The sequence below is a fragment of the Xenopus laevis genome, chromosome 6S (genome assembly GCF_017654675.1).
Source record: "Xenopus laevis strain J_2021 chromosome 6S, Xenopus_laevis_v10.1, whole genome shotgun sequence".
Lineage (NCBI taxonomy): Eukaryota > Metazoa > Chordata > Amphibia > Anura > Pipidae > Xenopus > Xenopus laevis.
Window position 1 is genome coordinate 102,761,170 of NC_054382.1, and position 13,264 is coordinate 102,774,433.

A 13,264-nucleotide genomic window follows, 5' to 3' on the forward strand; every position below is an offset into this window, starting at 1 on the left:
GACTTTTCCCCCCCGTTTTATTGGATGCAATAAATTACCCCACTGGGGTGAATTTATACCAGTGCTATCAAAGAAACACCAGTATGTGTATACTGATGGCTGTATTCCCATGATTCACTTTGGCTGCCCATTGGTTATGGAGCTCTAATAAAATGCAAGTTCTTGATACAATTTGCACCCCAGTGTTGCAGTTACAGCTCTACAATTTCCTCCATCCCTCTCAACCTATCTATTGTTATCATGATGAATGGAAGAAGATAGCCTCAAACAGATTTGGATTTTGTTGTCATTCGTTAAAGGGATACTGTCATGGGAAAAATTTCTTTTTTCAAAATTAATCAGTTAATAGTGCTGTTCCAGCAGAATTCTGCACTGAAATCCATTTCTCAAAAGAGCAAACAGATTTTTTTATATTTAATTTTGAAATCTGACATGGGGCTAGACATTTTGTCAATTTCCCAGCTGCCCCTGGTCATGTGACTTGTGCCTGCACTTTAGGAGAGAAATACTTTCTGGCAGGCTGCTGTTTTTCCTTTTCAATGTAACTGAATGTGTCTCAGTGGGACATGGGTTTTTACTATTGAGTGTTGTTCTTAGATCTACCAGGCAGCTGTTATCTTGTGTTAGGGAGCTGCTATCTGGTTACCTTCCCATTGTTCTTTTGTTTGGCTGCTGGGGGGGGGGAAAGGGAGGGGGGCGATATCACTCCAATTTGCAGTACAGCAGTAAAGAGTGATTGAAGTTTATCAGAGCACAAGTCAGATGACTTGGGGTAGCTGGGAAATTGACTATGTCTAGCCCCATGTCAGATTTAAAAATTGAATCTAAAATCTGTTTGCTCTTTTGAGAAATGGATTCAGTGCAGAATTCTGCTGGAGCAGCACTATTAACTGATTCATTTTGAAAAATTTTTTTTTTCCCATGACAGTTTCCCTTTAAGGTAATTCAAGTCTCGTTCTTTTCATATTCTCCTCTCTGCAGTCATGACTAGAGCAAAACTCGTACTAGCTTTCACAGTTAAGGTGGCCATACATGGGCAGATTTAAACTGCCGATTCAGGTCCTTTATACCGATTCGGCAGCTTATTTGCCCATGCATGGTTCCTTCCGACGGGTCTCCTCGACTTACATCTGACCCAAAGTCGAACTGTTCGGTCCTAGAGCCAATCCTGCCCTTGGTGGATGTGTTGGGGAAATAGGAAACCAAAGAAGTGTAAAAAAATGTTGAGTGTAAAAAATGTTGAGTGTACCTTGTGGTCCTGGTACAGGTATGGGACCTATTATCCAGAATGTTCAGGACCTGGGATTTTCAGGATAATGGATATTTCTGTAATTTGGAGCTTCTTACATAAAATCTACTAAAATATCATTGTAAACATTAAATAAATCCAATAGAATGGTTTTACATCCAATAAGGATTAAATTTATCATAGCTTGGATCAAATACAATTTATAGTTTAATTATTATAGAGAAAAAGGAAATAATTTTTCAAAATTTGCATTATTTGGATGAAATGGCGTCTATGAGAAACAGCCATTCCGTAGTTCAGAGCTTTCTGGATAACTGAACCCATACCTGTACTGTTTATCTGCTTTCTAGCAAGATCTACTGTTTGTCAGGAATAAAGGTGGCCATAGACGTAACAATTACGATCTTTCTTGGAAAAGATCTTTCTATGAAAGATTGTTTGTCTGCACTTGGACCCATAATAAGTAAATAGTATTTACATTTGCTCTTCCAGTGATTGTGATCTAGGCTGCGAGCAAAGGTATTTAAGCAGTTATCCACTTGAGCTCTTAATGGTAGGCTTGCATTTTTCACTTAAGAAAAGATGTAGAATATTATTTAGCATTCCTTTTCTCGATATTTACATTTGTGTATACTGCTTCCCTCAAATGAGGCATATTCTGCATGGGCAAATTGCAACAGTAGTAATAGTGGCCATTGTTAGTCTGTGCTTTTGCCATGCCTGTTTGTACATAATACGTATGCCAGGGAAGACATATGGCTGCCAGTTTTTTAAGTGAAATAGACGAGAATCCCAAATGAAGCTATGTTTTCCCTTTAAATGCAAAATGCATAAATGCATGAATGCAGTCTACTCTGGGGTTACGAAATTCGTGGGCTTAGGATATGTTCTAAGTCTGAATTACTGACAGTTTCCATACGCTGACATTTACATGGGCTATTTTATTTGGAAAATTTTGCTCTCCGTTCTATCATGCTGTTGCTTTTCATGGCTGATTACAGCCTTGTTTCAAAGTGAATTTTCTCATCCAAAATGTTCTCCCTTTAGCTGGCCTGTAATGTAAAGTGTTGTTGTAGCACAGGGGTTGCTTTACATATACTTGTCATAGTACAAAGTTAGTATTGAGAACTTTTGAAATGCAAAAAAAGAATAAACGGAATTGGTTGCGTCTTGTGTGATGACCAAATCGTAATTCACTTATTGCTGCATGCTGATTTAACTGCAACTCTGAATTCTCTGAATTTATCTTTCATGTATGACTAAACTGCTCTTTGCTGTGACCATAAACTGACCATTATAACTTGATGACCATGTATGAGGCTTTTCCACTTCTATCTGGCCATAAATTGGCTAGATATTTCAACTTAGAAATTCGCATGCATGCATTGGCATGTTGAAGCAGTCTTCTCTGCTGGCTGGTCTCCATAGGTGTGGGTGGCTAAATCTGGACATGAGCCACTTGTTTAGGGACATTATCAAATGAATGATTCTTCCTGTGTATGCTCCGCTTTAATGTAACCCCTTACACATTCTCTTCATAAACTCTTTCAATTAAAGCTGCACTCTTGGCTGCGATTGGCTTCTACAGAGCCCCCTGTAAAATACCAGTTTAATATGCTTACTGTTATATTTGAAGCAATTTTAATTTGTCCGTAAACTGCCATTCTCTAGACTATTTTGCTTGGTAATCTTGCATAGCGTCCTCTGCTCCTGATCCAAATATAAGGATAAAATCATCCTTCCACACATGTCCTAAAATCAAATTGCAAAACCAAATCCATGAATATAAAGTTGGTTCTCAATTTTCTACTATAGTAGCCTCCATTTTTTGAAGGGCTTTTCAGTGACTGTTATAATGTTCTCGAATTTGCTGCCATTCAGCCAGTAAAGAATTAAGCTGGCCATAGATGCAAAGATCTGATTGTTCGAATCCTCGAACAATCTGACTTCCCCCATCTCCCGACCTGCCACTAACCATTCAGAACAAATAAAGTAGAATAATAACAGATCAGCCGATGTTCTGCCCCTACAGCAATCGTACAAATGTTATGTCCGACAAAAGCTAGTGAGTTTCCCACTGAAGAACATCAGATTGACAATACAATGCAGAGATATTCTATGCAGTCTACAGAAATTTTCTAACCTGTCCGATCGACTGAACGACCGATTGGCATGGCACGACGGATGTCGGGAAACTCCACACACAATTCGAAAATCGTACAAACCGAGGATTCGTACGATCGGATCTTTGTGTCTCTGGACAGCTTTAGTGAAGTCGGGCTGTCGGTATTCCCATTCATCCCTTTGGTTCTAAATTCCATGCAGCCATTTAAGTTCCTCTCTCATCTTGCCAAACAAGTTCTGCAGCATTGGAAGCATTATTGTTCCTTTCCTCAAACTGTTAGGAAGTGAGGAATTGTCAAGAATATAATTTTAAGTGTTCCTTTCCCTACACCCAATGGACCCTGGTCGAGTCCATGAATGGCAGCCCCAGATTTTTGTTGCACTAGGAAAACTAAAAGCAGTATATGGCCTAAGGGCTCAAAGTGCTTCACGATTTCCATTTCCAGGCAGAGACGCACACGGAGATTCTGGGAGATTGTCGCCAGGCGACAAATCACCTCTTCTTTGGGGGACTAATCTCCCCAAAAAGCCTTCCTGTCAGCGATTTACATTCTAGCCAGCGGGAAGGCAGTTTGGGGAAATAAGTGGCCCGAGGAAGAGGCGATTTGTGTGTGTTTCTGCCCTTAAAGAGTGTGCTGCCTAAGACATTGTTGCTCTGTATCCTTGGAAGAAAGACGGGCTTTATCTGCAGATGAGCATGACACCCAGCCAGAACATGCCAGACAGATCATTGCACTGGAAATTGCATTCCTCCATCTGTATCTGTTTAGAAATGGCTTTGGTCCCTCTATGAGTTAAAGGTGAGTGCTGCAAGCTTTGAAGTGTGCTTGAGAGACTACATGCCCTTTGAACTTGCCACTTTGTGGTATATGAACTTTCGGTGGCAGGACTATTTGCACCCCATAGATATTTAGAGCATGGCAGGCAGCTTATATTTATATCAGTTATAGGATCAAATCACACATTATTTTTTTCCTCTGGCTGAAATAGGGTGCATGTACCATAGACCACCTTTAGGATAAGGTCATGTCACACATACACTACCACAATGCCATGCACTAACTGATGTGAAAGCCATACACAGGGCAAGTGCACCCCATGAGCATGATGACAGACGTATGCCAGTAGCTGCAAGATGGACAGTAGCGTGTCGTATATATCTGCTTTTCCCCATCTTGTATATTCCTCATCCATCCCTGCAATATTTGTAGAAATGACTGAACTGTAAAAATGTGCTGTGTATACAGTGGTGCTATAGAAATATTTACATACAGTATATACATAAACCCATATACTTATGGATTCTTGAACATGGCAAATGTAAACACCCCATTATTGTTAGGTAATGTCCCTTTAAAGCAGGGGTCCCCAACCTTTTTAACCCGTGAGCCACATTCAAATGTAAAAAGAGTTGGGGAGCAACACAAGCATGAAAAAGTCCATTGTGGTGCCAAATAAGGGCTGTGATTGGCTATTTTGTAGCCCCTATGTGGACTGGCAGCCTACAAGAGGCTCTCCCTGGCACTATACTTAGGTTTTGTGCAATTAAAATTAGATTTCAGGCTTGACATTCAAAAATAAGCACCTGCTTTGAGGCCACTGGGAGCAACATCCAAGGGGTTGGAGAGCAACATGTTGCTCACGAGCTACTGGTTGGGGATCACTGCTTTAAAGGAACAGTAACATCAAAACATTTAATTGTTTTAAAATAATACAAATATAATTCACTGTTGCCCTGCACTGGTAAAACAATACTATTGTTTAAATAAATAAGCTGCTGTGTAGCAATGGGGGCAGCCATTCAAAGGAGAAAAGGCTCAGGTTATACAGCAGATAGCAGATAAGCTCTGTAGAACCTAATGGTGTTATCTGTTAAGGTGGCCATAGACTCAAAGATCCGCTCGTTTGGCGACATCGCCAAACGAGCGGATCTTTCCCCGAAATGCCACTAAACTGCGTGGCTATATCGGGGGTAATTCGAGCGTTCGGCCGTATGGCGGAACGATCGAATTACGATGCGCCAAGCGGCTTCGACGGGTCGGTCGGGTAAAACTCCAACCTTCCCAATCGATATCGTGGCCAGATATCGATCGGGAAGACCCGTCGGAAGCCCCCATACACGGGCAGATAAGCTGTCAAATCGGTCCAAACGACCGATATCGGCAGCTTTATCTGCCCATGTATGGCCACCTTTATCCTCTGTGCCATATAGGCCTTTTTTCAATTCCCGCCATTGCTTGTTTATATGAACTATAGTAGTGTTTCTGAAGCAAACACATCAGTTTTACCAGTGCAGGGCAACAATACACAAATTTTTCATTATTTTAGAACGCTTTAATTTTTTGTAGTTACGGTTCCTTTAAGACCAGGTGGCAATTTTGTTGGTAGGTAGTTGAGAATTGTAGTTCAGCAGCAAGGAGTGTCAGGCAGTATGTATATATATATATATATATATATATATATATATATATATATATATATATATATATATATATATATATATATATATATATATATATATATATATATATATATATATATATATATATATATATATATATATATATATATATATATAATCTTTTATTGCCCAGTTTCCCTAGGATACAAATAGGAGAAATAAAAAGCAGTGGCAGCAGCAGAGAACACGGCAGCGCAGGTGTTGCCAATGTTTGAAAGCTGATTGAGGGAAGCAGATGGCTTGAGTCAGTGGCACCCAGCCAAAAGAGCAGGTGCTGGTCATGTGATCGCTGGTTACCACGGTAATGTGATTGCTCTTGGCGTGCACATGAAAGGAAAGGGGCCCAGCGCTGAGCTGTAGTGTTGTATAATTTGTGGCAGTTAGAGCGGAAATAAAGGCTGGAAATGGAGCCTCATGCTAGGGGAGACTTGTGTCCGTGTGCACTAGAAACACCAGGGCAGTTGGGAAGAGTCCTCCCGGCTTTCTCACACACACACACACACATACACAAGAGGGGTTTCTTCCTCCCTTTCTTCACTTCTTTCCTTTAACCTCTTGTCGTCTTGTGGGCACATAAAATACTCTTAGCATTTTCCCAATAAAATGTATTTTAAACCCTTCAATAATTATGTTGGTGTACTGTGTGGTGTTGATTTTTTGTAATACAAATACACAAACAATATAGGGATTTTACATTGCTAGTGTTTTTAGCAGCTCTCTAACCTTCCCATTGCTGACAACATAATTAACAAATTTTGTATACATAGTTTTTTTTTTTAAATTGACCCATATACACTGTATACTATGGATGCACCGAGGATTTGGTTCGGGATTCAGCCAGGATTCGAGCTTTTTCAGCAGGATTCGGCCGAATCCTTCTGCCCGACCGAATTGAATCCGAATCCTAAATTGCATATGCAAATTGGGGTCGGAGAGGGAAATCGTGTGACTTTTTGTCACAAAACAAGGAAGTAAAAAATGTTTTCCCCTTCCCACCCCTAATTTGCATATGCAAATTCGGATTCGGTTCGGTATTCGGCTGAATCCATCGCAAAATAGTGGATTCGGTGCATCCCTACTTTGTACAATTTTTTTTTTTTTTTTTTAAATATTTCCTATCCCCTCAGTGCTTGTCAATCCTGTTTAGGTACTGTACAGATTTAACAAGCGTACAGTCTTTTAGAGCATTCTCTTCTACTGTCCTTTTCAGTATATTTATTGTAATTAGATTTGTGCTCTAAATACTTCCCTGGTGCCTGTGTGTTTGGTTCCCATTATAGAATAGCCTCATTCATTGTGCTAATAGCCTGGCATTGAGAGAAAGTCATCAGATAAATGATGAAAGCGCCATTATTCAAAATACAATTAACAAGTTGTTTAAATAAATATATGTGATACTCCTTTGCAAAAAGTTTCCCCCGCTATGTAGGTGCTTGTCTCTACCAGCTGAACAATTTTGTTCTTAAAATATATCCATCCTTGTTGCTACATTTGAAAGATAGGTTTTCTCTTTGGTAATTATCTGTTTCCTTCAGACAAAATGTCAAAATGTTGTGCTCCTAGTCCATCCATGGAGGGAAGTTCAGAAATCAATCTAATTTAAAAAATACTGCAATGTAGTCCTTTTACCCGCTAAGTTATTGTACCCCATTAGGGTAAGGCCACACTGGGTGTTCCCTCACTCTGCACCTGCTAAAATGAAAAAACGCAGACGCTAATCACACGCGGCGATTAGTTTTCCGAAGTTGCCTCAGGAAACTTCGGGCGATTTTGGAAAACGAATCGCCAGGGAAGGCGTTTGGGGAGATTGCTGCAAAGACAGGGTGATTAATCTTCAGGCGACCAAATCTCCCCAAAATGCCCTGTGTGGCCTTACCTTCTTTGTGGCAATTGGCAGGCACTGAGCAAGACATCATGCATTCTGATGGCATGTGATATGTCATTTGCTTTAGACTTGCCAGGGATTTCAGACATTTAAATGAAAGGGAAACCTTGGAGGTCAGTCTTTTGGCGATGACTCCCATAGATCAGAACAAGGTTACAGAAATTTGAGTGCAATTGAAAACTTAGAGGAGATAGGTGGTCTGCGCTAAGCTAGCATTTTGAGGTTCACCTGTTGTTACTCAGGGTGTGTTCAGCTGCCCACTTGTTATTGACCAGTGGCATAAAGGCGGCCATGAAATGCTGGCGTTTTCATTCCCAAAAGCTGTAAATCTGTCACCTTGACACCCTGTGTAGCATCCAGTCACACAGTTAATTAATGTAAATCGGATATTGCTGTTAATTACAATTTTTATGTACTTGTCCGCTTGTATGGGTAACACATTTCTTCTTGCCCACATGTTGTAAATGGCACTAGTGTGGTGGCAAGACGAGGCTTGTGGGATTGAAAAACACTGTCTGTTGTATGACACAATGGAAGCTGAATATCTTATGTGATTGGATATTTTTCTGAGCAACATCCAAATTGTTCATGTGAATGAAACTTTAATGTTTTCAAGTTGAAGCCCTAAGCTGTAGAGCCATAGCGGAATCCTGCAGGGCACTTTTGGAGACTTTTTCTGTGATGTATTTATGCCGTCAGAGTCTGCCGTCTGGCTCCAGTCACAGCTTGGCGGCAGAATGTCAAGCAGATTCTGCAGTTAATTCTTTTCTGTAACAGACAGAGCATTTTTCATATTTTCCCAAAATGCCATGGTAAATATAAGTGCAGTGTTTGCCTATTAATTTATATAACTTAGATGTCTTCATTTGTGGATTTACGTGCATAATTAGGTGCAATCCTGTTGGGTGACAGGTTCCCAACAAGACCAGTATTTTTCTTAAACACTTGTAAGTACATATTAGTGGAGGAATGTACTATAGGTTGTTAATGTGAAAAATATCTGCAATGTGCATAATTTTTCCTCTATGCGAACAATGTTTTTTTTCTGTATGTAATATACAATTTATGAACACACAAAACTAGTGATTTATATGCCAGTGGATGAAACCTGAATATTCTAGTTTGTGCTACTGGGCAATGTACATGATAAACTCTCTTAATCAGTCATTAGGGCTTACGAAAATCTTACTAAAATAAACTTTTAGTATAGAAAAGACTGATATTCTAATATGTATAATATCATTTTGTACAGTGTATATCATATGACCCATTCTGAATAGATTATTTTTAACTGTCTTGTTTGTCTTGTCTTTAGCAATAAGTCAGATGCAGAGGGCAGTGCTCAGAAGAAAAAAGTTAACAAAGTAAAACCAGAAGGGGTTGAACCTTCAGATTTGGATAAAACCCCAACCCCTTCTTCTTCTCCTCCTCCTGCACCACCACCACCACCTGAAGAAGAAGATGACTCTGGAGTACAGGTACTCCTTTTGTTAATATTATATTTCTAATTTACGTTTGTGGATGTCTCATGTTCATGTGAAGCAGGCGCAGTATAATACTTCCCTTTATATAATAAAACCGTGCCATTTTCCTAGTTCAATTTGACTGGATGTGGCTTACCTAGAAGGGGTGGAGCTGTAAATAGATTAGGATGCTTCTTGGTGTAGCCATACCTTTCTTAAATTTTATGTTTGTAATGTTGCCTGCTATTCAATCGTATTTTAGGACTGGTAAAAGTTTAAGCAAAGTGCCACCTGGCTTCAATTCTCATAGTATTTGATTTCCCTTTGTTTTAAATAACCCACAACCTTTGGTTGCAGTAGATTCATGGCAGGCATATTGACAAGATTCATAGCGGATGAAGACTTGCTCATGTCTACATTGGCAGCATGCATGGTAGATTCCTAGTAACATGATTATGACTAGCTAACATCTAATTTGTGTAAGTAATCCCTGCTCATCACCTCTTATTTGCGAATATCTACAGAAAAGACGCTCCAGCAGGCAAGTTAAAAGGAAGCGCTACACTGAAGACCTAGAATTTAAAATTTCAGACGAAGAGCTTGATGATGCAGATGGTAGAGACTCTCCTTCAGAACAACAGGTTAGTTCTCATTAAAAAGGTACTTAAAATAGTTATTTGTTGCCAATTACTTGTGCCATCAATTTGCTTTTATTATTATTTTTTTTGCAAAGATATCGTGTATTTAGTGATGTTGTATTATACTGTGAAAAGTATAGGAAGTCATTTAACTCTTATTTTATATTTGGGATTTTCTGCCATAGGGAGAACTTGCCATTCACTCCATCTATAAATCTAATAAAGTAAATGAGAGGTCTAGTTTGTGACAGTGCAGCTGTTGTTGAACAACAAGCCCTAGCATCTCAATATGTCATTCTAGTACAACAAAGACAGCTTGATAGTAATGTCTTAGGCACCATATCCACTAATTTGGTATTTGGCTGAATCCCTGAATCTTTCATGAAGAATTTGGTCGAATCTCGAACGGAATCAGATCAGATTAACGACTTGCTCTTTGAAATATTCAAGCTGCCCTCTATCCATACATTACTAATGAAGGAGTGCATCTCCAGAATAAATCCGCAGAAAACTAGTTTAATAGAAAGCATTAGTACAACTTGTGTCACTGCAGACAGGCTTGTCTTTAGTTTCTTTTACAATGGGAAGAAGAGAGGTTTAATCTGCAGATCATTATTACTCATGCTGTAGGAAGGAACTTTTTGTTTTTACCCAAAGAAATGCTTTCATGCTTTACATTTTTGAAAAACATCTGGGACTGGGAGCACTGAATTCAAACAGTTATTCTTAAAAGTGTACTTTTTTTTTTTTTCTTGACTTATATTTTGCTTATGGCGATAACATGTAAAGCTGTTTGTTTCCTTTTTAACTGTAGTATTGTTCACAAAGTAATAATAATTGTTTGTTTTAGGATGGGCTGGATGCTGAAGGACCAGTGGTGGAGAAAATCATGAGTTGCCGATTAACAAACAAACAGGTAGGTTACCTTTACCATTAAAGAGCATTGAAATTGCTGTGCCCTTGCAGGTTTGAACACTACATGTTTGATGCTGTATTTTCGAGTCATAAAGCATATGCTTCAGCAGAAAGGGGATTTTGCATGGGTGACCAAAAAAAAAAAAACACTTAACCATATATAAAAGACAAAAAGCTTGAAACATTATTTTATCTAATAATATCTAATAGAATACAGGTATGGTATCTGTTATCCAGAAAGCTCCAAATTACAGAAGGGCTGCATTTTATTAAAATAATTAGAATTTTTAAAAATAAATTCTTTCCTTGTAATAACAAAACAGTACCTTGTACTTGATCCAAACTAAGATATAATTAATCCTTATTGGAAGCATAACCAGCCTATTGAGGTTATTTAATGTTTACATGATTTTCTAGCAGACATTAGGTATGAAGATCCAAATTACGGAAAGATCTGTTACCTGGAAAACACCGGGTCCCAAGCATTTTGCATAAGTGGTCCCATACCTGTACACCCAGCATTGTTTACAAACTCAACCAAAAGGCTATTGCTGCCTGGCTTGGGCTGTTTTGATGTACCAAATCGTAGTAAGGGTTCCATCAGACTTTAGCGTACTTTGTTAGCAGAGCTATGTTTAACCAACCTTCAGGGAAACAAATTTAATAAAATATTGCAAAAAATGTTATTGCTCTGTACTTGTCAATAATGTTGCTAATTTTGATTTGCCTAACAGAAAAGCATGGGGTTTCAGCCCGTGACACGTGCTTGAGTGATTTTGAGAATTTTTTTTCTAAGCTAAAGTAATATAAGATTTCCAGGAGAATATAACCTCCATCTCAGCAGGAAACAAATGAGGCTGCTTGTTTTCCTAGAAGTAGCAAGGGTGGGGTTTATTCTGGTTGGCAGCTATAATTTAGTCAAGTGCTTGAAGTATTACCGCAAGCATTCTAAGGCTGATTTTCTGCCTGACCTTTCCAATGAACCTGCACGGCGTGAAGCCTTTTTATTTACTCCATCTGGTATCTTGATGCCGTGCAATGCGTGCCACTTTAGCACATATTACGGTGTAAATATGAAATTGTACTTCCTATATATAAATATCTCACCCATGCAGAGCGTCTTATTTGTGATGATTTGGAATTCAGAGGTGACAGCAGCAGGGATAACTCTGGGAGAGAATGTTAGTGTTAAACACAATGGCTCTGGCAATGGAATATTGTTTTCAGCATTATCGCAAAAAAAATTATGTTTAATGTTTGCTATTATCACAGAGTCTGTCTGTTGTCCATTTCCCGTGAGTTCTGACATTAAGGTGCATTAGAACATTAAGGACATTAGAACACTCTGCTGAAAGTCTTAGCGTGATTCAGTGAGGAATAAATATGTAAATGGCCTGTATTTATAAGGCTTAACCAGTGTAAAAAAATAGAAATGAGTGTATATAAATCATACGGACAAAAACCAGCACTCATATGAACCTGAGGATCTTCTTGAGGATCTTCTTGAGGATCTTCTTGAGGATCTTCTTGAGGAGCTTTCTTGAGGATCTTTCTCAAGAAAGTTCTAAATATTGATTGAAATGTCATTCCCATAGTAAGCTGGGTTTTTTTTTTTATTATTTGATTTTTCCTTGGTGTGTGCACTCCAGAATATGATATATATTAGGGACCTGTTTATATGTGTGTACATTTATTTGAGACTCCTATATATGTTTGTGGTTGTATGTGTAACATTTTTATTGCTCTTTATCGCAAGCTTTGGCATGCTGCAGTGTCTTGATGCATGTTTCATGTAGGTTTTTAAGTTGAACAAGTGGTTAAGCTTTTTTTTCTTTCTTTCTTTCTTTTTTTAAGTGCTTTCCGTAGCAAACAATTCCAGTTTCCCATTCATTTATAAAGAACTTAAAGGGGTTGTTCACTTTTTTCAGTTCAGTTGTTTTCAGACTGTTCTCCAGAAATAGACATTTCCCAATTACTTTCTATTTTTTCTATTTGTGACTGGTTTTCTAAAATTGTAGTGTAAAGGTTCATTTTTCACCTTCTAATGCAGCTCTGGTAGGGGGGGTCGCTGACTCTATAACTGTTCTAAATTGATACATTTGTTATCTCTGTCCCTGCTGAGCAGAATCCGTGAGTTTCATTAAAGGCAGCTGTTAGAATTGATACAATAGTTGCTAATATTCTACAGATACTGCTAAGAAATGTATCAACTAATTGTATCAACTAATGTAGCAAATTGTAACAGTTTAGATGATCCTGGATTACTGAGCTGCCAGACAGAAACACCAGAGACACAAACATTAAACTTCAAACTTAAATTTCGAGAAAGGTAAAAAAATAAAAGATGGAAAGCAATTGGAAAAAGTCTTTGTTTATGGTGAACAATTTGAAAACCACTGAATTGAAAAAGTGTGAGCAACCCCTTTGATTGTTTTAACAGTGTCTAATGCTCTCTCTATATTTCTATATATAACTGCTAAATATTTTAAGTTCTTTCCCAATTGCCTGAAATTGCAATTGGGAAACAGC

The 13,264-nt window shown here is 38.5% G+C and overlaps 1 protein-coding gene across 4 annotated transcripts in view; it reads left to right on the forward strand.

Annotated features, from left to right (window-relative positions):
* chd7.S (chromodomain helicase DNA binding protein 7 S homeolog) overlaps positions 1-13,264 on the forward strand; it is a 108,536-nt gene that overhangs the window by 59,188 nt on the left and 36,084 nt on the right. For all 4 annotated transcript variants that reach the window (XM_018223754.2, XM_018223750.2, XM_018223752.2 and 1 more), the window contains exons 4-6: positions 9,035-9,197; positions 9,707-9,823; positions 10,671-10,736. In XM_018223754.2, the coding sequence (XP_018079243.1) occupies positions 9,035-9,197; positions 9,707-9,823; positions 10,671-10,736 (346 nt within the window). The remainder of the gene's footprint in view (positions 1-9,034; positions 9,198-9,706; positions 9,824-10,670; positions 10,737-13,264) is intronic.